Raw genomic sequence first — 24918 nt, forward strand, 5'->3', positions numbered from 1 at the left:
GAAGGTTGGACTGAGAGACTAAGCGCAGCACAGGATCCTGGGAAGCTTTCTGTCTCCTCCAAGATGAAATTTGAGACTGTAGCTTCAATCTCAGTGTGAAGTGTTAGATATTCAAGGAAAGGAGGGTTAATCTTTATTAGAAATAGTTACGAAAATAAATATTAGGCCAGATGATTTTTGTTCTAATGTTCATCTCGTCAGCAAGTATTACTTAAGTTTTATCTATCAGTAATTTCAGCGTGCACGTGTGCTTCGTCGCTCAGTTGTGTCTGACTCTTTGTGACCCCGTGGACTTGTAGCTTTTAGGCTCCTCTGTCCATGGAGATTCTCCAGGCAAGAATACTGGAGTGGGTTGCCATGCCCTCCTCTCGGGGATCTTTCCAGCCCAGGGACTGAACCCACGTCTCCCACACTGCAGGCAGATTCTTTACCATCTGAGCTACCAGGGAAACTTACTTGCATACTTATCAGCTAAAAATTTCAGCTGGAGTTAGATGGCAGTAAGGGTTTTGAGCTGGGTGAAAGAAATGACTTTCTAGGGTTAGGGTTCCATTAAAAGCATCTTTAATCATGAAAATCAAGTGACAGACCAAGGTTTATTTATTTAAAATGTGTCACATGTTTGGCTTCTGTTTTTTCTTCATAAAGGTTATTTGATGGATGTAATGGATGGATATTTCTTAAAAATCATATGTTGTTGGGTAATTAGATGTGTGTAATGATGTAAGTATGAATTGATTATCCAGAGTTTGGAATTATATAAATTCTCAAGGGTACAAGAAGTGGGGATTACTGTTAAATATCTATGTTTCCCACTGACTGCAATAATAGAAATTTTCTTCTTGGTTTTTAGATTTCCTCCTTCTTCACCCCTGAAACCTTATCCAAAGAGGCCCCCGTATCAAAAGGATGTTATTGAATTTCCAAAATGGGATGATCCCCCACCAGGCACTTCACAAGAGAACATCCCAGTGAGGCCACTTGTGATGGTAAGTGCCATTATAGAAGCCGGTGGACTAGCAGCGGGAGAGTTAGAAAAAGTCTGTGAACTATTAGGCTTAGTCCAGTTTTTTGTTGGTTAGGGAGACTGGTAGCACAAGAAGATTGGCTTTTGCGTTTTTTCACTCTTACCCATTGACACTTTGACCGAATAGGTGGTAGCCGTTTTCATACATTTAGACTGAGCAGGTTTCTCATAAAACTCCCTTATAATTTCCTTTTCTTTTCTATTCTGTAATTTCCTCAATTCCTTTTTTGTCTCCTCTTCCTGAACTTTGTTATAATTATTACCCGTTGAAAGTGTGAAGGTTGGGACATGGAGAATTGTGGACCGAGCTCTGATAATATGAACAAAGGTATAGTTTGGAGAACCTAAGCACATTGTAGAATAAACTGCCTTTTTGGGGGCGTACTTTTCTCTTGAAATATCCCCAATAGAAAACTACTAAGATTGAGATAATGCTAAAAAATAAAATATAGACAAAAACTTCTATAGGCAATTTTTTTTTTAAGAATTGTACTAACAACCATGTTTTAAGTTAATTTAGTCTTATAGGACTAGATGTCCAGTTCCTACATTTGCAGAGGTGTGTTGTAAACATTTTTAGGCAATGAGATTGAATGTGGTTATACTGTATCTCAGTTTGGAGAGAATAATTAAGCAGCTTAGCCTTTATCAGAAATAATTCAGGAGTGAGACCAGTGACAGAAATGGGGACTCCCTGTGGACTTGCAGATTTGTCAGGGACAGTGATGAATGTAGTTTTAATTATGCTTGATGATAAAGATAGGTGATATTATATGGAAATGTCTAACAGGCAGAGGGAGGTAATGGCCCTGGAAGTTAGATGAGAGGTCATATTTTAAAGTCATTAGTTTGTTCATTCAGTGAACATTTATTGTTTGCTGTGTGCCATGCACTGTGCCAGGTTCTGCAGATGCAGTTGAATGTGATATAGTTTTTCCTCCAGAAGAGCTCATGCAGTGATAGGTGATTAGGAGGGACTACTCTGAAAGAGTGAGCACAAAGGGTATTTGAGGATCATTTAATTCATTACTAATGAGGAGAAGTTAATTAAGCTCTAGCTGATAGTTTCTGTGCTCGAGAAAATTAAAATATAAGCTCCATGAAATCAGGTTTGTTTTTTTAAAAAACATTTGTATTTAAACACCTAATATGACCCCAATCAGTAGAGTGGTTATTCAGCAGATGTTTTTTCATTGTAAGATTATCTAGTGGTGTTTATACAAAACAGGTAGAACCCCATATTAAACTAATGTGTATGTATGTCATCAATATAATAACTTCCCTTTTCTGCTCTTGTGGTTCTGTGAACCTCTAGGAAGACTAGCTGCACATTAGTCATTTTCATGCACCAATGAAGAAGACAGTGTCTTCTCTCGTCCATTTTCAGTGTCTCATTTTCAGCAACCCTGAAGTCATCTGCCAGTGACTCTGATTCCTCACCCATCCCCCCATAGCTTGTCATGTCCCTGATTATCTGTATATTTCTGATAACCTTGCTCTTGTCTTTTCTTGCCTTAACCTTAAATTAAGTGGTGGAGGTTTGAGCTCCTCGCTTGTTCCGGCTCCTCTAATGCTTGGGCTCTGCTTCTTGTGAAGTGTCCAGAGGAAAAATGGCAGAGCAGGATCTGTTTCCTTGGTTGGGCCTCAATGCAGTCGTTAGATTGATGATGTTAGTGGTCAACAGAGAAACAGTCCATCTTTCTTAAAGGACTTGAGTTCGTCTTCCCTTTTTTTTTTTTTTTTATCTTACTTTCCCTCTTTCTATCTCTGCCTCCACTTTGCCTGTTGGTTTGTTTTTGTTCTGTCCTGTCCTCTCTCTTGCCCAGCCATTATATAAAATAAAATGAGGTGCAGCAAATAAAACAGTTTCTTGTGTTTACTGACAGGCAGCAGGTAGAGAGAGAGCTCTGGAAGCAGACTACTGGGTTTGAATCTTGGTTTTTCGTTTATTAGCTATGCAAGCTTGTTTCTCTGTTTCATTTGCTGTGTCTGTGTCTAAGTTTTCTTTTTGGTAAAAGTGGGATGATGACACCCCTAGGGGTAAGATGGTTATAAGACTCAAGTGACGTCATATCTATAGTGTGTTTACAAGAGTGCCTGGCACACAGACTTTGGAAAACTGTTAATTGTTATTGCTGTTATTAATAGAGTTGTTCATAGATAGAGACAGAAGAAAAAAATTACTCATAATGTCATCCAGAGAGAATTAATATTAACTCTTTTATTTTTTCCCTATGCATTTTTTTTAAAGGTTGTCATATTTGCAATATGGCCCCAGGTCCAGCCCCTCACGGGGCCTGCTAGAAGGGCAGGTTGGCCATGCCACCCGGTGCTGGGATGTAGCCCATCTGGTTGTCCAGAGACACACTGCGCTGCCGCAGGTGGTGGGAAATCATGAGGTTTTGCTGGGGTGGGAGGCCCAGGAGGGAGCCCTGTGGGGAGCGCATGTCGGGGGGCTGGCTGTAGACCTTACCCCCCGTGGCCTGCTGCTTCATCAGCATGAAATTCTGCTTGGTTATGAGGCTTTGTGGGGGTGGGGGGGGACATGACACCCTGGTGCAGGCTGTGGGGCTCCATGCCCTGCTGCGGGGGCACACCTGTCCTGCCCAGCAAGGATATCTATCTGTCTGGAGTGGCACATAGACATGTTGAGCTCCCACTACTATGCATGTTTTAACACTGTAATGAGATCATGCTGTGCTGTTTTGGTTGCCTATATTCTTCACTTAGAACAGTGTGTTCTGTCAATTTTTTAATGTTATTAGACATTCAGTATAATTTTTAATATCTGCATCTTGTCTGTAAAGTACTATATTTATCCAGTCCTTCATGGTTAGATATGTATTATAACATGTTTTCAACTTTTTTGTTCTATGTGTAAACAATTTAATTAGCAGTATCTTTACAGATAAATAATTGAATATTTGTTTAAGATAACTGGAAGTGAATTTGCTAGGCAAATGCAACAACTGACACTCCTGCCTTCAAAAGAGAACACCTAATTTAGATAGTTTTAAAAAAAGTACAAATCCACATGATCTTCAAGTTTCTTTTGCAATTCAGTACTTCTCAAAAACAAACCCCAAAACCATATCAAAGAACAACTTTCCAACCTTTTATTAAAAAAAGCACTTTGTAGATGACTTCTTACATGTTTTGCCTTTAAAAGTTCAAAAGTTCCTCTCTGTGATTACCAAAAGGGAGTTTTAAGACTTCTGTTTAGTAGCCTAAATGTGAGAAGGGAGATGCTAAGAATATTGAAGTGTTAAAGCAGTGTGAGTTTGAGCAAATTACTTAACCTCTTTGGACTTTAGTTTTTCTTCCTGGTCATACCCAGATGTCCTTGTAGAGCTCTTGTTTTTCCTGCCTTCTTCAGATGTCTAAGATCTCAGGACTGCTATCTAACATTGTATTTACTTGACCTTTTCTTTTTTTTTTAAAGAGTTCTTGAAAGTAATAGACTTTAATGTTATTGTAAGCAGTCACTTAATTTGAATAGTGTGTGAATTTGGATTGATATTCCTCAAGTTAATTTTGAATTAATGAAATTTTATCACTGCTACTTCACTGGTTAGTTGGCACTCCCACAGGAGAAAATAGCTAATGTCATTCTTATTGCTATAGTTCTTTGGCTGCTGCTGCTGCTAAGTCGATTCAGTCCTGTCCGACTCTGTGTGACCCCATAGACAGCAGCCCACTAGGCTCCTCTGTCCCAGGGATTCTCCAGGCAAGAACACTTGAGTGGGTTGCCATTTCCTTCTCCAATGCAGGAAAGTGAAAAGGGAAAGTGAAGTCGCTCAGTCATATCCGACTCTTAGCGACCCCATGGACTGCAGCCCACCAGGCTCCTCCGTCCATGGGATTTTCCAGGCAAGAATACTGGAGTGGGGTGCCATTGCCTTTGGCAATTCTTTACTATTCATTTATGATCTGATCTGATCTTTACGAGTTATGCTTTATTACTCTGTAGTCCATGCAAAGAAAGTTAGTTTATAATTAAAATGATTATTTAAATCAAGTTTAAAAAGAACCAAATCAAAGACGTTTTTATAAAATGATACCACTGTCTACTGAAATGTTTGTTCTCTCTTTCTGTCTTTCTCGGCTCCCTCACCCCCAATTAGAATCCTGAGATGTGGTACAAGCGTCACAGTATTGCTATTGGAGAGGTGCCGGCTTGCCGTCTTGTCCACCGCAGACAGGTGACAGAGGCCAATGTAGAAGAGATCTGGAAGTCGATGACGTTATCATAGTACGTGCGTGTGATATTAATGAGAGCTTTAATATTGTTTTTTTCTGTTTTGCTTCTCTGCTACTCTCTGCATACTTAATTTTCTGAAACTGTGTATAAAAATCTCAACTTTTGAGTGCGTTATTTGCACCTATCCTGCTTAGCAAGCAGACCTTAACTGAATTCAGGGAATTTTCTATTATCATTTATATACTAATTAAGAATAGAACTTTAAAAGTTCTTTTTTTTTCTTTTGCCCACAGGACCAAAAATATCTACTGGTTAAATATTTTTATTTTTAAAAATTTAACTGTAGTTGATTTATAATATTGTGTTAGTTTCAGGTGTACAACTTCAGATTCTTTTCCATTATAGGTTAGTACAAGATATTGAATATAGTTCAATATACTGTGTTTTATGGTAAATCCTTGTTGTTTATCTATATTGTATATAGTGGTATATGTCTGTTAATCCCATACTCCTAATTTATCCCTCCTCCTGGTGTTTATCCTTTCAGTGCAGTTCAGTCGCTCAGTTGTGTCCGACTCTTTGTGACCCCATGAATCGCAGCACACCAGGCCTCCCTGTCCATCATCAACTGCCAGAGTCTTCCCAAACCCATGTTCTCTGAGTCGGTGATGCCATCCAACCATCTCATCCTCTGTCGTCCCCTTCTCCTCCTGCCCTCAATCTTTCCCAGCACCAGGGTCTTTTCCAATGAGTCAACTCTTTGCATGAGGTGGCCAAAGTATTGCAGTTTCAGCTTAAGCATCAGTCCTTCCAATGAATACCCAAGACTGATCTCCTTTAGGATGGACTGGTTTGATCTTCTTGTAGTCCAAGGGACTCTCAAGAGTCTTCTCCAATACTACAGTTCAAAAGCATCAATTCTTTGGCGCTCAACTTTCTTCATAGTCCAACTTTCACATCCATACATGACTATTGGAAAAATCATAGCTTTGCTAGACGGACCTTTGTTGACAAGGTTTTGCTTTTGAATATGCTATCTAGGTTGGTCATAACTTTCCTTCCAAGGAGTAAGCGTCTTTTAATTTCATGGCTGCAATCACCATCTGCAGTGATTTTGGAGCCCAGAAAAATAAAGTCAGCCACTGTTTCCACTATTTCCCCATCTATCTGCCATGAAGTGATGGGACCGGATGCCATGATCTTCGTTTTCTGAATATTGAGCTTTAAGCCAACCTTTTCACTCTCCGCTTTCACTTTCATTAAGAGGCTCTTTAGTTCTTCACTTTCTGCCATGAGGGTGGTGTCACCTGCATATCTGAGGTTATTGATATTTCTTCCGACAATCTTGATTCTAGCTTGTGTTTCCTCCAGCCCAGGGTTTCTCATGATGTACTCTGCATATAAGTTAAATAAGCAGGGTGACAATATACAGCCTTGACGTACTCCTATTTGGAACTAGTCTGTTGTTCCATATCTAGTTCTAACTGTTGCTTCCTGACCTGCATATAGGTTTCTCAAGAGGCAGGTCAGGTGGTCTGGTATTCCCATCTCCTTCAGAATTTTCCATAGTTTATTGTGATCCACACAGTCAAAGGCTTTGGCATAGTCAATAAAGCAGAAATAGATGTTTTTTGGAACTGTCTTGCTTTTTTGATGATCCAGCAGATGTTGGCAATTTGATCTCTGGTTCCTCTGCTTTTTCTAAAACCAGCTTGAACATCTGGAAGTTCACAGTTCACATATTGCTGAAGCCTGGCTTGGAGAATTTTAAGCATTACTAGCATGTGAGATGAGTGCAGTTGTGCAGTAGATTCAGCATTCTTTGGCATTGCCTTTCTTTGGGATTAGAATGAAAACTGACCTTTTCCAGTCCTGTGGCCAGGACTGGAGTTTTCCAAATTGGCTGCTGAGTTTTCCAAATTGGCTGACATATTGAATGCAGCACTTTCACAGCATCATATTTTAGGATTTGAAATAGCTCAACCAGAATTCCATCACCTCCACTAGCTTTGTTCGTAGTGATGCTTTCTAAGGCCCACTCGACTTTACATTCCAGGATGTCTGGCTCTAGGTGAGTGATCACACCATCGTGATTATCTAGGTTGTGAAGATCTTTTTTGTACTGTTCTTCTGTGTGTTCTTGCCACCTCTTCTTAATATCTTCAGCTACTGTTAGGTCCATACCATTTCTGTCCTTTATTATTGAGCCCATCTTTGCATGAAATATTCCCTCGGTATCTCTAACTTTCTGGAAGTTACCTTTATCCTTTGGTAACCTTTGGTGTGAGTCTATTTTTGTTTTGTAAATAAGTTGATTTGTATTATTTTTTTAGATTCCACATGTAAGGGATATCATGTAATTGTTTTTCTCTGTCTCACTTCTGTTAGTGTGGTAGTCTATAGGTCTATCCATGTTGCTGCAAATGTCTATATTTTATTCTTTCTTATGGCTGAGTAATATTCCCTTGTGTATATGTACCACATCTTTATCCATTCATATGTCGATGGACACTTAGGTTACTTCCATGTCTTGGCTGTTGTAAATATTGCTGCAGTGAACCTTGGGGTGCATATATCTTTTTGAACTAGAGTTTTCATCTATTCTGGATATAAGCCCAGGAGTGGGATTGCTGGATCATATGGTAACTCTATTTTCAGTTTTTTAAGGAACTTCCACCCTGTTTCCATAGTGACTGCACCAATTTACATTCCCATTTACAGTAGAGGAAGGTTTCCCTTTTTCCACACCCTCCATAGCATTTATTATTTGTAGACTTTTTGATGATGGTCATTCTGACTAGTGTGTGAGGTGGTGACTTGTTTTGATTTGCATTTATCTAATAATTAGTGTTGTAAAGTTTTTAAACTTTCTAGTTACACTGAAATCTTAAGCTTAATGAAATATATAATGGAAAACTTGGTCTTCTAGATATATGATATACAGTAGGTAACTAAAGTTAACAATATGATAGCAGGTTTTTTAAAAGAAATTTTATAAAGATATACTCGTAGCAGTTTCTTATCATTGGTTAAGCTAGTTTTTGTTATTATAATATTTAAGTTAAAAAATAATTTTCTTGACATTCAGTGTGTTATGCTTTTAAATTAGTGAAGTAGTACATTAATGACAAAAGGGTCTCTTTTAAGTTTGTTTTATATACTCAATGTCTGGCCTTTTTGCCCCATAAAAATCAGGTGAAACACATGAAAACAGCACAGTTTAAAGATCTTCTATAGTGCTGGGTCTTGGGCAGATGATTTTTAAAAAGTAATTAATATAATCATTGTTTGTCTTTTTAGTTTACAGAAAATCCTTGGCCTGGATTCCTTAGAAGAGGTTTTAGACATTAAACTTGTCAACTCCAAGTTCATCATCCATAATGTATACAGTGTGAGCAAGCAAGGAGTTGTTATCCTTGATGACAAGTCAAGTAAGTGCATAAAAGCCATTTTGTTCTCAGTTGACCTAGTATATCGGCTGTACAGGTCCATCTGCTTCTATTTGACCTTTCTGTAAACTCTACATAAGTTTACCTGCTTATTATGTATAGCTTTAGTTTACTTCCAAAGACCTTTATACTAATTGTTTGTATTCAGAAAATGTCGTAGGAAGGTGAATAGCCAGGAGTGAAGGTCTAAGCCATATCCATCTAGAGGCTAGTTCAGTGGTAGCCACATGGTAGTATAAAGTGGTTCTTTATCATCCCCAGAAAATCCCTGAGAAGTGGGTAAGTTTAATGCCTAATAGATTCTTTGAGTCACCTTTTAGGTGGTCCTGGGGCCTGACTGATTTTCAGAGCTCTCATTGACCTTTTCATTATGGTGTCTTTGTGTCAGATTTTCTGAGATAGTCTTGGTTTATATCATTCCCCCCCTTTTTCTTTTAACAAAGGTAGCTTTTTAGATGTTGAAGGTGCTTTAATTTTTTTATACCTTTTTACTCCAAGCCAGTTTACAAATTGGGGAAAATAAACATTTAGCAACTCCCTGTCCTGGTTTTTGATTAAGAAAAATAAAGTGCTTGTAACTGTAGTGAGCCAGAGTCCCCAGACTGATTTAAAAATTCCTTCCCCTGAATAAGAGATGGATCCACATTGGATGCTGTGAAAGTGCTGCACTCAATATGCCAGCAAATTTGGAAGACTCACCAGTGGCCACAGGACTGGAAAAGGTCCGTTTTCATTCCAATCCCAAAGAAAGGCAATGCCAAAGAATGCTCAAACTACCACACAATTGCACTCATCTCACATGCTAGTAAAGTAATGGCTTAAAATTCTCCAAGCCAGGCTTCAGCAATACGTGAACCGTGAACTTCCTGATGTTCAAGCTGGTTTTAGAAAAGGCAGAGGAACCAGAGATCAAATTGCCAACATCTGCTGGATCATCGAAAAAGCAAGACAGTTCCAGAAAAACATCTATTTCTGCTTTATTGACTATGCCAAAGCCTTTGACTGTGTGGATCACAATAAACTGGAAAATTCTGAAGGAGATGGGAATACCAGACCACCTGACCTGCCTCTTGAGAAACCTATATGCAGGTCAGGAAGCAACAGTTAGAACTGGACATGGAACAGCACACTAGTTCCAAATAGGAGAAGGAGTACGTCAAGGCTGTATATTGTCACCCTGCTTATTTAACTTATATGCAGAGTACACCATGAGAAACGCTGGGCTGGAGGAAACACAAGCTGGAATCAAGATTGCTGGGAGAAATATCAATAACCTATGCAATAAAGATATGCAGATGACACCACCCTTATGGCAGAAAGTGAAGAAGAACTAAAGAGCCTCTTGATGAAAATGAAAGAGGAGAGTGAAACAGTTGGCTTAAAGCTCAACATTCAGAAAACTAAGATCATGGCATCTGGTCCCATCACTTCATGGCAAATAGATGGGGAAATAGTGGAAACAGTGGCTGACTTTATTTTTCTGGGTTCCAAAATCACTGCAGATAGTGATTGCAGCCATGAAATTAAAAGACGCTCCTTGGAAGGAAAGTTATGGCCAAACTAGACAGCATATTAAAAAGCAGAGATGTCACTTTGTCAACAAAGGTCTGTCTAGTCAAGGCTATGGTTTTTCCAGTAGTCATGTATGGATGTGAGAGTTGGACTATAAAGAAAGCTGAGTGCCAAAGATTTGATGGTTTTGAACTGTGGGTTTGGAGAAGACTCTTGAGAGTCCCTTGGACTGCGAGGAGATCCAACCAGTCCGTCCTAAAGGAGATCGGTCCTGGGTGTTCATTGGAAGGACTGATGTTGAAGCTGAAACTGCAATACTTTAGCCACCTGATGCGAAGAGCTGACTCATTGGAAAAGACCCTGATGCTGGGAAAGATTGAGGGCAGGAGGAGAAGGGGACGACAGAGGATGAGATGGTTGGATTGCATCACCGACTCAATGGACGTGGGTTTGGGTGGACTCTGGGAGTTGCTGATGGACAGGGAGGCCTGGCGTGCTGCGTTTCATGGGGTTGCAAAGAGTCGGACATGACTGAGTGACTGAACTGAATTGAACTTGCTTCAAACTCTTGATCCTAGCAATTAGCTGGAGCTAGAATGACCTTTGATTGTGGGAAGATGGTATAATACTTTCAGGTTTTTATAAATTAATATTAAATGAAGCACTGGAGGCTCCTGGGCAGCAAGCAGAGCTGGCCTAGAAGGAGTATGAGCAGTAAGAAGGGAAGAGGTTTTTCTAGGTCATGTTTCTTGACAGGAGCTGAATGTGTCTTTGAAACCTGAAACAGTTTTCCTTTAAAGCCCATGTATCAGGAATGGAGAATGTTAGGAAACAGAAATAAACAGCTTTGCGACTTCTTGAATTGTCAGGTTAATCAATGTATAAAATTAAGTTACATGGAATCAGAGGGCTATAGCCTTTGAAATACTTCTAAAATCCTTCTGCAGTCTCCTGAGTACAGCAGACATGAATACTTCCAGCCACAGCTGGATGATCAGTTTTGTTTTATTAAGTACATACTTGAGAAAGAAGAGAGCACTTCATAGGCCTCAGGTTCATTAGCTCTAACACAAGTCAACCAGGGTCTTTGCAGTTTCACAGACAGTGGAGAAGGTGTCCAGTAGAAGCATGCGTGCTGGTCCATCAGATGTCTGTGGCAGGGCCAGGGGAAGAGACTCTGCACCAAAAAGTTCAGCTGGGGTTTTTGTAGCAATGCTAACCATTATTTTGAGTGAGTGAGTAAAGTCGCTCAGTCGTGTCCGACTCTTTGTGACCCCATGGACTGTAGGAGCCTACCGTGCTCCTCTCTATGGGATTTTCTAGGCAAGAGTACTGGAGTGGGTTGCCATTTCCTTCTCCAGAGGATCTTCCCAACTCAGGGTTTGAACCTGGGTCTCCCGCATTGTAGGCAGATGCTCCACTGTCTGAGCCACCAGGGAAGTCATTATTATTTTAAGGCTGTCCTAATCCTGATAGCCTATACTGATATGTCAGTGGCACTTTCTTGCCTTAAGACATTTTGAAAATTGAAACTTGTAAAGTGATTGAACATTGGACATAACAGAATTCACCTTTTTGTTTTTTGAAAGGTATTTGGTGAACTTGTTTCATAAATGCATTTGATGACTCATACTTCTGCTTTTTCTGTGTTTTTCTTCTTTCTGTATAATTCTTAGGATAATTGATTTGTTTCTTTGGAACAAACTATCAAATTTCTTTTCCCTAAAGCTGTACAAGTACATCTTGTCTTTAGAGAAATTTACAGGTATGGTTTAAATAAGAATGAGTTGTAACATTGCTGCTAAGGAAAAATTTTTATCTTCTCAGTGTTCTGATACATAAGTAAGTGATTTGTGATTAGCCAATATGTTTCATATTACTTGAGACAAATATCATTCTTATGATACCAAGTGTGTATATAATACTTTGAGTTATATGTAATTGAATAAAACATCTTTTTATTTTCCTTTTTCTGCAGAAGAACTTCCTCATTGGGTACTGTCAGCTATGAAGTGTTTGGCAAATTGTGAGTACTGCTGCTGCTGCTGCTAAGTCTCATCAGTCATGTCCGACTTCTGCCATTTTTATGAAATTGACAGAAATTAGTGCCCTGAATTACAGAATATTTTTGCTCAATGGCATGAGCATTTGACACCTGTGAGACTGGCAGTTAACTGGGGATTCCTGTGCTTTCAGTGATAAATTTGTGACTTAGTGGAAGGGCTGAGTTATAGAGCATTTTAAAAGGGATTTTTGTACTTCTGTTTTCTTGTGCGTAAAATCACACTGCAAATAGCATCCACACTGCTTGTTTTGAATGCTTCATCACAAAAAGAATAATTAGTAATACTGAAAGCAATATTGTAATAGATAAATGCTTGTCAGCAGTGTATTCCTAAAGCATGTGTTCCTAAGTATGCCTTATATTTACATCATTAATTTACTCAGCAGATTCTGTTTCCCACTGGCTTTTTTAGGGCAGTGGTTTAAGTTGGAGAGAAATGTTTTCGAAGACAAATCTAATTAGTGTGCAGCAGAGTTTGGAAGGAGAAGAACCTATATATAGAGAAATAAGAGACTGTTTAAGTAATTTGGCTATCAGATGAGGGGCCTGGACAAGATGATCCTGCTGAAGTTTTTCATAGGCATATGAAGTCTTCTTCGTAGGATATCATGGGCACTGTGAAGAAATGAGTTATTAGAGTATTTCACTAACACTACTGTTGCTCTGGAATTTTTAGAAGTCTTAACTCAAAGAAGGGATTCTAATGGTTAATGGCTTAAGCCAAACAAGTGATTGTAATAAGAATTCTAGTTATTTTAGCCGACTGGTAATTGTGATATTTGGTCTATAGAGTCTTTAGAGTCTTAAAGATCACCTCAGAGAGTTACTTTCTTTCCTCCCTTTTGAGTAAGACTAGCATGTATAGAGATTGCTGTATAAATTATTAAATTAGTAGGCTCTGAATTATTAATTTCACTGATTAGTTTTGTTTGATTATAGAATGAAACTAAAATAACTGTTAACTCACTGTGGGTGATCTTAGTGATGATATAAAAATGATATACTATCATCCTGAAAATGAATAGCAATGTTAGTGTGTGTGAAGATCAAAGTTCTCTGAGTTTATTAAGATTTTCATTGGGTTTTGGTTCATGTTTTAGAACATCTGAGATGTAGAGTCCTGTGGTTTTAGTCTGGAGGAATGCTTTTTATTCTTGCTTAATCATTTTAAAGAAACTAATCTAAATTATATGTTTGGCCAGAGTTGGCAAAGACAAAATAGAAGCTATGAATGGGTTCAATGACCCGTGTATGACTTTTGGGAAAACCAAGGATCTTGAAAGTTGGTCAACTGGGAGTGAACAGAGGAAGCCAGTATAACAAATCTAAGCTATAATATGTTGTAAAGTATATATTAAGGTGTAGTTATGATGTTGAATTCTCAGTGGTGATCAAAATGTAATGAAGAATGTAATAAACCCCCAAGAGAGATGTATATATAATCCGTGAAACTTCTGCAGAAAGGTCAGACTAACTGAGATTACCAGTGGAGAGAAAAGATATGAGGATTGACTTAGTCCTGTTCTCCACATGTGTGAGGTAGTGTTAGGTTAGGTGGAAATTCTTGGGAATGGGGACCTGTCTTCCATGTATCAAGTGTAGTACTTTAGAAATGGTTGGCACATCCATAAAGATGCTTGCTTATGTGTCAAAGAAAAAAGGGTGGCCAAAGGGCGAGGTCAGCCTTTTGAATAATTTTATAAAATTATTGATTTTTCCAAATTTGCATTCCCCATCTCCTGAATTTACTATGACTCTGTCAGAGTCATAGCCTGTTATGACTTAAGTCATAGCCTTATCCTTACTGAATCTGGGTTTCCATTATTGTCCAATAGGAAACAGAAAAGATATGAGACTTTTGGAGGCCTCGTGCTTCTTACTCTGTAGGTTTATTGCTCATCTCTTCCTTGGGGGCGATCTGTTGCAGACCTGGGTGCTTTCACGGTTGGCCATTAGGTGAGGGACTGATGTTAATAAATAATACAAAACCAGGTTAGCTGTTTTTCTTCCTTGTGCACGTAGATTGCAAGAATTCAATAAAAGTAGATGTAAACAGTTCTTGTCCAAAGTCTTTCAGGAATAACATTTATAAAAACTGGACTTAAAAATGTATTCTGAAATTCAACATGATAGAAAAACAAAAGATCTTCGAACTTAGGCTTCTCTCATGGGCTTGCCATGCACTGGCATTTGAAAGAAAACTTTTTCTTGGCTTATTTTTGCGTATTTTTGTCAAGAATGATTAAGTGTTCTGTAAGAGATACAACTGCTTAGAATGAACTGCATACTTATCCTTAGAGGGAATAAATAGTTCAAGGTGACGTGTATTGCTTGCTAAGACATGTCACACAATTTCAACTGACTAAGCTTGGGATATTTCAGAAGAGGAAGCAAGTAAAAATGGCTATGTTTGTCACTAGGTTAATGAGGTACCACACATCTAATAATTTTCATTATCTTAGTCCAAATATTTTATAAGCAGCATATAGAACATTAAAAGGTAAGAGACTTTTTAAGGAGACTGACAAAAAGCGGTTTTCACAATGTTTCAATGGCCCAGAATCCTTAACTGTTCTTTTCTGTTTGATCCTTTCTCATTAGTTACAGTGATTCCGTAGGAAGAATTTCCTTTCAGTTTTTACTGGCTTCTTCTGCTGTCCTGAGGGTAGAAATCTGTTCGGGTACAGTTCTTTAGTCTTGTGTTCTGCTGGCCCAGAACTGACCAGTGCAGTCAACATCACTTTCTTCCATGCTGTGATGGAAATAGACAGTGTTGGCCAGCCACAGTGGCAGTGGGCCACTTGCCGTTTCGCTCAGGCATGGGCAGATCCAGTTAGTTGCCCTCTCTACTTGGAGATGTAAATCCTTCCATCTGTATATGGATTGTTGTGTGTCTTTGCTGCCAGCTCAGTAGAGAGCTTGGGGCTTCTCTGATGGCTCAGATGGTAAAAATCCGCCTGCAGTGCAGGAGACCTGGGTTCGATCCCTGGGTAAAGAAGATCCCCTGGAGAAAGGAATGGCAACCCACTCCAGTATTCTTGCCTGGAGAATTCCATGGACAGAGGAGCCTGGCAGAGTATGGTCCATGGGGTCACGAAGAGTCAGACCCGACTGAGTGACTAACAATTTCACTTTCACCGTAGAGAGCTAAGCATTTCGTGTTCCTCTTTGGTCCCTATACAAGGGGATCTTTGCTTCACTTATCCCAAGCTTCTTGGTTTTTTGGTTGTTCCAAGTTTCTTAGAGTTACTTTGTAATACGGTTCTGCTTGATAAATTATCTTTTATTTTTAAACTTCTTTTTAACAGAAAACATCAGTTTGATTCTGCTTTGGTATTATTTTCTATTATAATTTTGTTTAATAAAAATTCATTAAATACCACTATTCACTTAAAAGCATTGGGTAAATAAAACCTAGATTCTTAGATCAAAAAATTGAATAGGAACTTAGAGGCCACTTTATCTAGTCTTCTATGGTCTCTGTTTGAGCAGCTTTAACATTAAAAAAAATTTTTTTTTAATACACATTATCTTTTGATGGTGATCAAATGGAGAATTTTATAATCAGAATGAATTTAAGACACAATGTAAGATCTCCTTTTCAGAATATCTTCAGGAAAAAGAGTATACATTCTTATGAGTCAAATTATTTAGAGGCAGAAATTGTTTATTTCACTCAACTCTGATTCTAGAACTTTATAATATAGCAATGCTAAAATAATTAAAAGCTTTAAAAATTGCTTTATAGATTATCTGTTACATATGTGAGGTAGTTACCATATTAGACTAGGCAAATATTCTATATTTCAAAGAAAATTATCACTGTCTGCATTTAATAAAAATACCTTTCAGAAGGTCACAAAAGAGTTGGGGTTTTTTTGACAATGGAAGTGAGCCAGTGTTTTCCTCATTGTTTTATAATAGATTTTAATTTAGACATAAAGCATATTTATATAAGTAAAATGTATGATATCGATTTTACCCTTGAAAACTTTTCTGATTTTGCATATCTGTGTATACCACATATCTGCACAGAGACTAATAGCAATACTTGCAGGTGATTGCCTTACTAATGTTTTTCTTTCTTTTCTTTAACAGGGCCTAATTGTTCAGATTTGAAGCAGCCTATGTATTTAGGATTTGAAAAAGATGTCTTTAAAACTATAGCTGATTACTATGGTCACTTGAAAGAGCCTCTACTTACGTTTCACCTTTTTGATGCCTTTGTCAGTGTATTAGGTAAGTTGGAATATAGTGAACGTATATCTTCATCATCGATATGCGAACATTTCATTTTTCTTTATCTTGAGACTTCCTTTTCCCCAATTTCCATAGTATTTTTGAAATAAAAACAAATAAGCTGCTTGCCTAGTTGGAGTCTTGCTCTATGCAGGAAGAAAAGAAAATAGTTAAGCTCTATTAATAAACCTAAACATGGACCAGTAGTTTTTATTTCTCAGGAAAGAATAATATGTTCATGTCATTTTTACACCAAAAAAAAAATACATATATTGATAGAGAAGAATGTAAATTTGACATTTACTGTTCATGACTACTCTGGATATGACTTCATGAATAGTCAACCATGAGAGAGAATCATTTAGAAATCTTCTTTTTATAGAAGTAACAGAGTTTTGTAGGATTATTTATTTGTGACATGTAAAATAAATATAGTAACTCTTATTCTCTAAAACTTATTGCGATTTCTTACATATATTGATATTTCAGAATGTTGTACACTGTCAAAGAAACATGGTAAAAGAGGGAAAAATCAATATTATTGGTGTAGGTCTTTCTGATATTGTTCCTTTCTCCTTGGAAATCAGTTTTTTCTGTTCCTGTCGTGATTGTTGAATAAGTATTATTGTTTTCTTGTAAACAAATGTTTGCTTTAATGACCAAATCACTGTGTGGGTATCATATTCTTTTATGTAAATTTGTAGAAATTAATGTCCTTTTGGTTTTGAGTGTCGTGGAGTTTAGCAGTCTTCACCTTCCCATTCTTGATCTCATTCTTGCTTCCCCTTCTCTTCCCTTTCTCCTGTCCTATTTTCTTCTTAGAAAGTATGTATGCTGCCATAGTATCCTAACAAAGTATCAGCAATATGTGAATAATATACCTAGTCTCTTAGCACAATACTTTAAATTTTAAGATTTCATAGGATTTCTGATAATAAACAACATGAAACAATTTTAAATCATGTATCTAAGAGGGAGTTTGTTTCAGAGAGATCAATGTTAAGAACTGGAAGTCCCAATATTAAGAACAGATGAAGGGTTTAGGCCTGTTACTGTGTTTTGAGACCACTGGGTCTTCTTGATATTTTGTTTTCCACTAGGGAGTATTGGAGGCTTGTGTACTTGTGAATATCATGCCTAATGATGAGTACTAGCTGTTGTTTAATATGCATAAGGACTAATTGAGTAGATTCTCTTCATGGCAACTTAGTGCCTTTATGCCACTGGTAAAATAATTCCAAAGACAAGATTAAAAACCAATTCTTAGATTTTCTTGTCATTTTCCATTTTCATAATTTTTTATGGTAAAATGATCTGATTTTGAAACAGAAGAACTTGGAATTTTAAAAAAAATTATATTTAAAAAATTTATTTTATGTTGGAGTATATTTGATTAACAATGTTGTTAGTTTCAGATGTATGGCAAAGTAATTCAGCTATGCATAGACATAACTGTATCCATTGTTTTTTTACCCATTTAGGCTATTCCAGAGTATTGAGCAGAGTTCCCTGTGCTGTACAGTAGGTCCCTGTTGGTTATGTATTTAAATATAGGAGTTTGTACATATTAGTTCCAGATTCACAGTCTTCCCCTCCCTCCTGCCCATCCTCTGGTAACCATAGTTTGTTCTCTTAAGTCTGTGAATCTGTTTCTGCTTTGTAAATAAGTTCGTTTGTATCATTTTTTTAAGATTTCAAATATAAGCGATAGCATGTTATCTCCCTTTCTCCGTCTTACTTCACTCAGTATGGTAATCTCTATGTCCATCCATGTTGCTGCAAATGACATTCCATTCCTTTTGATGACCGAGTAGGTCCATTTATATATGTACCACAGCTTCTTTTCCCATTCATCTATCGATGGACATTTAGGTTGCTTTCATGTCTTGGCTATTGTAAACAGTGCTACAGTGAACACTGGGGTGCATTTATCCTTTCAAACCATGTTTTTCTCTGGATATATGCCCAGAAGTGGGATACTTGTCTCCATAGTGGATGTATCAATTTACATTCCCACCAACAGTGTAGGAGGGTTCTGTTTTCTCCAGGCCCTCTCCAATATTTATTGTTGGTACATTTTTTTTGATAATGGCCATTCTGACTGGTGTGAGGTGATATCTCATTGTAGTTTTGATCTGCATTTCTTTAATAATTATTGATGTTGATTATCTTTTCATATGCCTCTTGGCCATCTGTATTCTTGGAGAAATGTCAAGACTTCTGCCCATTTTTTGATTGTTTGTTTTTTTGATATTTAGCCACACGAACTGTTCATAAATTTTGGAGATTAATCCCTTTGGTCACAGCGTTTGCAGATATTTTCTCCCATCTGTGGGCTTTTTGTTTTCTTTAAGGTTTCCTTCGTTGTGCGTGTGTGCTAAGTTACTTCAGTCGTGTCCAACTCTTTGCGACCCTGTGGACCATAGCCTGCCAGGCTCCTCTGTCCATGAGATTCTCCAGCCAAGAATACCGGAGTGGGTTGCCATGCCCTCCTGCAGTGGATCTTCCTAACTCAGGAATCGAACCTGCATCTCTTACATCTCCTGCATTGGGAGGGGACTTCTTTACCACTAGTGCCACCTGGGAAGCCCCCATTCTTTTTTTTAAATTTATTTTTAATTGAAGGAATTGCTTTACAGAATTTTGTTTTCTGTCAGACGTCAACATGAATCAGCCATAGGTGTACATATGTCCCTTCCCTTGCCCCTGTTCTTTTGCTTTACAAAAGCTTTTGAGTTTAATCACATCCCATTTGTTTGTTTTTATTGCCATTACTCTAGGAGATGGCTTGAAAAAGATATTGTTCAATTTATGTCAGAGTGTTTTGCCTATATTTTCCTCTAAGAGTTTCATAGTATCTTTACTTACATTTAGGTCTTTAATTCATTTTGAGTTTATTTTTGTGCGTGGTGTCAAACAATGTTCTAATTTTGTTTTTTTACATGTGGCTGTTGAATTTTCTCAGCACCATTTATTGAAGGGACTGTCATTTCTCCACTGCATGGCTTTCCCTTTTTTTGTTGTAGATTAATTGACCATAGGTGTGTAGTTTATTTCTGGGCTTTCTTTCCTGTTCTATTGATTTATTTCTGTTTTTGTGCCAGTTCTCTACTGTTTTGATGATAGTAGCTTTGTAGTATAAGCAGAATTCAGGGAACCTGATTCCTGCAGCTCCATTCTTTTTTCTCAAAATTGCTTTGGCTATTTGTGTTTCCATACAGATTTAAAGTTTTTTCTAGTTTTGTGAAAAATGCCATTTTATAGAAATTGCACTGAATCTGTATATTGCCTTGGGTAGTATAGTCATTTTGACAGTATTGATTCTTCTAATCCATGAACAAGGTATATCTTTCTATTTTTTGTTATCTTCAATTTCTTTATGAGCACCTTACCATTTTTAGAGTACAGGTCTTTTGCCTCCTTAGATAGGTTTATTCCTAGGTATTTTCTTCTTTTCGTTGCAGTGGTAACTGGGATTGTCTGTTTCTCTTTTTGATCGTTCATTGTTAGCATATGGAAATACAACAGATTTTTATGTATTAATTTTGTATCCTGCAACTTGACCGAGTTCATTGATGAGCACTAGTAGTTTTCTAGTAGCATCTTTAGGATTTTCTACGTATAGTATCATGTCATCTGGAAACACTGACAGCTTTATTTCTTTCCTAATTTGGATTTCTTTTATTTCTTCTCTGATTGCTGTTGCTAGGACTTCTAAAACTGTGTTGAAAACAGTGGCAAGGGTGGACATCCTTGTCTTATACCTGATCTTAGAGGAAATGCTTTCAGCTTTCACTGTTGAGTATGATGTTTGTCATATATGGCTTTTAATATGTTGAGGTATGTTCCCTCTATGGGAACAGTCCATAGGGGTCGCAAAGAGTCAGACTTGACTGGGTGACTGAAAACAACAATGTTCCCTCTGTGCCCACTTTCTGGAGAGGTTTTTGTTGTTGTTGTTGTTGTTATCGTAAATGGATGTTGAATTTTGTCAAAAGCTTTTTCCACATCTACTGAGATGATATGGTTTTTATTCTTCAATTTGTTGATATGGTGTACAGCACTGATTTGCGAATATGGAAAAATCCTCGTATCACTGGGATAAATCCCACTTGATTATGGTATTTGATCCTTTTAGTGCATTGTTCCTTTCAGTCTGCTAGGATTTTGTTGAGGATTTTTGCATCTGTATTCAGCAGTGATATTGGCCTGTAATTTTCTTTTTTTGTGACATCTTTGTCTGGTTTTGGTATCAGGGTGCTGGTGGCCTCATAGAATGATTTTGGGGGTGTTCCCTCCTCAGCACTGTTTTGGAATAGTTTCAGAAGGATAGATCTTAACTCGTCTTTAAATGTCTGATAGAATTGTTTGTTGGGAGTCTTCAAATCAGTTTCAGTTTCAGTACTTGTGATTGGTCAGTTCATATTTTCTAACTGGTTCAACCTTTGGAAATTGTATCTTTCCAAAAATTTGTCCATTTCTCTAGATTTTCCACTTTATTGGCATATAGTTGCTTGTGGTGCTTATTTCTGTGGTGTTCATTGTAACTTCTTCTTTTTCATTTCTAGTTTTATTGATTTGAGCCTTTTCTTTTTCTTGATGAATCTGTCTAAAGGTTTTTTTTTTTTTTTTTAATCTTTTCAAAGAACTAGCTTTTAGTTTCATTGATCTTTTCTGTTGTCTGTATTTCTCTCATTTTTGTTCTAATATTTATGATTTCTTACCTTCTACTAACTTTGGGTGTTTGTTCTTCTTTCTCTTCTTGCTTGAGGTTTAAGGTTAGATTGTTTATTTGAGATTTTTCTTGTTTCCTGAGGTAAAATTGTATTGCTATACCCTTAGATCTTAGAGGGGCTTCCCAGGTGGTGCTAGTGGTAAAGAACCTGCCTGCCACTGCAGGAGATGTAAGAGATGCGAATTTGATCCCTGGATTGAGAAGATCCCCTAAAGGAAGAAAAGGCAACACACCCCAGTGTTCTTCCCTGGAAAATCCTATGGACAGAGGAACTTGGGAGGCTGCAGTCCATAGGGTCGCACAGATTAGAACTGCTTTTGCTGTGTTCCATGGATTTTGGATTGTTGTGTTTTGTTTTCATTTGTCTCTAGGTAATTTTTCAATTTCCTCTTTGATTTCTTCAGTGACTCATTGGTTTTTAAGTAGCATATTGTTTAGCCTCCATTTGTTTGTGTGTGTGTGTGTGTGTGTGTGTGTTTTTTTTTTTACAGTTTTTTAATTTGTAGTGGATTTCTGGTTTCATAGCACTGTGGTCAGAAAAGATGCTTGATATAATTTCACTTTTCTTAAATTTACTGAGGCTTGCTTTGTGGCCAGCATGTGGTCCACCCTGGAGAATGTTCTGTGTGCACATGAGAAGAATGTGTGTTCTGCTGCTTTTGAATGGAATGCTCTATAAATAGCAATTAAATCATCTTGTCTAATGTGTCACGTAAGGCCTGTATTTCCTTATTGATTTTCTATCTGGATTATCTGTCCATTGATCCAAGAATGGTGTTAAAGTCCTGCACTATTATTGTGTTACTGTCGTTTCTCCTTATATGGCTGTTAAATTTGCTTCATATATTGAGATGCTCCTATTGGAGCTGGGTACATATATATATATATTTACAATTGTTATATCATCTTCTTGTATCAGTGCGTCCATTCTTTTTCTGAGCTCTTCGATCATCTTTACCGTCAGTACTCTGAGTTCTTTTTTTAGGTAGATTGCCTAGCTCCACTTCATGTAGTTGTTCTTGTGGGTTTTTATCTTGTTCCTTCATCTAGGACATATTTTCTGCTGTCTTATTTTGTCTAACTTTCTGTGGTTATGGTTTCTATTCCACAAGCTGCAAAGTTGTAGATTTTCTTGCTTCTGCTATCTGCTGCCTAGTGGATGAGGCTGTCTGAGAGGCTTGTTTAGGCTTCCTGGTGGGAGGGAGTGGTTTTGCCTACTGGTGGGTGAGTCTTGTCCCTCTTGGGGTCAGAGCCGTGTCAGAGGGTGTGTTTATCTGGAAGTTGTGTGTTCAGGAAGACTAAATAGCCTATCTGCTGAGGAGTGTGGCTGTATTTCCACCTTGGTGGTTTGGCCTGAAGTGTGCCAGCTTTGGAGCCTGGGTGCAGTTGAGTGGGATGAAGTCCTGGTGAGAAAATGGTGGCCTCCAAGAGGGCTTAGACCAATGAGTACTCCCTAGAACTACCACCACCAGTGTCCTTGTCCGTACAGTGAGCTGCAGCTGCCCCCTGCCTCCACAGGAGACCTTCAGTTCTAGCAGGTAAGTCTGGCCCAGGCTCTTATGATGTCACTGCTTTTTTCCCCCCGGGTCCTGATGAGCAGGAGACCCTGCGTGCACCCTCAAAGAGTAGAGTTTCTGTCTCCCCAGTCCTGTGAATTTCGATGATCAAACCCCACTGGCCTTCAAAGCCAGATTCTTAGAAATTCTTCAGTTGCCAGATCCCCAGACTGGGAAGCTTTACATGGACCTCACAGTTTTCACTCCTGTCAGGGAGCTTCTGTGGTATAGTATTTTTCAGTTTGTGGGTCGCTTACCCAGGATGTATGGGATTTGATTTTCTTGTGTCCCTGCTGCCATCTTGTTGTGGCTTTGTCTTTCGATGTAGGGTATCTTTTTGGGTAGGTGCCAGCATTTATTGTTGATGTGTGTTCAGCAGTTAGTTGTGATTTTGGTGTTTCCATAAGAAGAGATGGGCTCATGTCCTTCCACTCCGCCATTTTGTCTCTTCTCCCCATATGGAAAATTTGAACTTGTTGTAGGTAATATTGAACCACTATTCTCTGTAACCTAACAACACAGCTAACATCCTTTCAAATTTATTTTTATTTTGAGTTCTGTCTCTTCTGGAGATGACTATGATGGTTGAGGACATCAAATCTGGTTGAGCAGACACACGAGGGTCACCACTGGATATGCTCTGTGTGTAGTCTAAATGACAGGAGGCTTGCACTGCAGCTTGGACTTGCAATATAACTTCTTTGGTTTTTGACACCCGTGAAATTGGCAGGGTCAGTTGGAAGCTTGGTGGAAGCTGACTGAAAAAATTCTCATTTGAGCAACTGGCTTCTAGAAAATCAAATGGAAGGTGTTTAAAAGTGTATGAAGTCCAATTTGAATCAGTTATATTTGTGATGTCACTTGTCTATCCCTAACCCCAGTTGCTCATTTTGATCTCATCTAGGAATTGAAGCTGGTTGTTTCTAAATTGATGGCAGAGTCAGCCACCATCTGAAATATTATCTATAGACAGTTTGAGGTGGAGAAGGATGGTTAGAATGGAGAATTTATTGTACTTAGGTGTCAGCAATAATGGACTAATGTGTATGAATGGTAATATATTAACTGTCCCTGATTAATCATTCTCAAGTGAATATGTTTCAGATACCCTGCATTGAAAACTGTATTTTTTAGATCTTTACATAGTGAAAATGTACGATGTAGTTATGGAAGACCATAATTTGTTTATATGGATAACAGATTATCTAATATAGCAAGCCTGTTAGAATCTGGGAAAGCCTATCATATCTAAGTACATGCAAACTAGTTGTGTAGGTTGAATCCCAGAAGGACTGACTCATTCCTTAAACTTTTTTTCTTACTTTGATTGAAATAGGATACCCTTAGACAAAATACTTTAAAGTAGGTAATCAGTCTGCTTTGTGTAGAAGCTAATTCTATAGCAGTTTCAATGGAAATGGATTTTTTTTTTGAGGGTCATTCCTTTGCTTCTTGCATGAAATAATACTAGCTTGTTGCCAGAAATGTGACCCTGAGAACAGTCAGTGATAGGTGGAATAGGATATTGAAGAGTTCTTAAAGAAAAAAATGAAAAAAAAGAAAAAAAAAAAAACATTTTTGAGGTTTAAGACTTCCTGTTATAATTAAGAAAATGATTTACTTTGGCTCAGCAGTCTGCCCTAACAACATAACTGAATAATAATCTTCTTTTCCAAAATGGCAGTTTCTTGTATCAACATCAGAGTTTGGCTGACTCTTGAATAGGGTGAATGAGACAGCATAGCAGCCTTTACTCACACTTAACATGCACTCACTCTTCACGTGCTCCCTGGAATCCATTGAGTTGTGTAGCTTGCAATAAGTTGGCATACAGAGGAAGAAACAAGACATAAAGGAAGCACAGAAGAGCATGGGGGCAAGAGTGTTTTGGAAAATTGACTGGCTGGTTGTGTATAGTATTAAAATCTGAGATCTTAGACTATGGGCCAAATGTGTCTCATAAATACATCTGGTTTAACCTGTGTGTTTTAAAAAGAAAATTTAATATAATGAATTGTAAAACTTTAAGAAATGGGAAATTTATGTAAGAATTTATGATTTGGTTTCTTTAAAAAATTAAAATTTTTTAATTTTAAAAATCTGGCAGTTTTGGATCTTGAATTTTCAGTGGTAT

The 24918-nt window shown here is 37.8% G+C and overlaps 1 protein-coding gene across 1 annotated transcript in view; it reads left to right on the forward strand.

The window, feature by feature from the left end:
- Nucleotides 1-24918, forward strand: part of DEPDC1B (DEP domain containing 1B) — a 91704-nt gene that overhangs the window by 38915 nt on the left and 27871 nt on the right. Inside the window, exons 3-7 of the mRNA XM_027520380.1 lie at nucleotides 854-989; nucleotides 5152-5279; nucleotides 8529-8659; nucleotides 12168-12215; nucleotides 16353-16493. Coding sequence (XP_027376181.1) covers nucleotides 854-989; nucleotides 5152-5279; nucleotides 8529-8659; nucleotides 12168-12215; nucleotides 16353-16493 — 584 coding nt within the window. The remainder of the gene's footprint in view (nucleotides 1-853; nucleotides 990-5151; nucleotides 5280-8528; nucleotides 8660-12167; nucleotides 12216-16352; nucleotides 16494-24918) is intronic.

This window comes from Bos indicus x Bos taurus, chromosome 20 (assembly GCF_003369695.1).
Source record: "Bos indicus x Bos taurus breed Angus x Brahman F1 hybrid chromosome 20, Bos_hybrid_MaternalHap_v2.0, whole genome shotgun sequence".
NCBI classification, from domain to species: domain Eukaryota; kingdom Metazoa; phylum Chordata; class Mammalia; order Artiodactyla; family Bovidae; genus Bos; species Bos indicus x Bos taurus.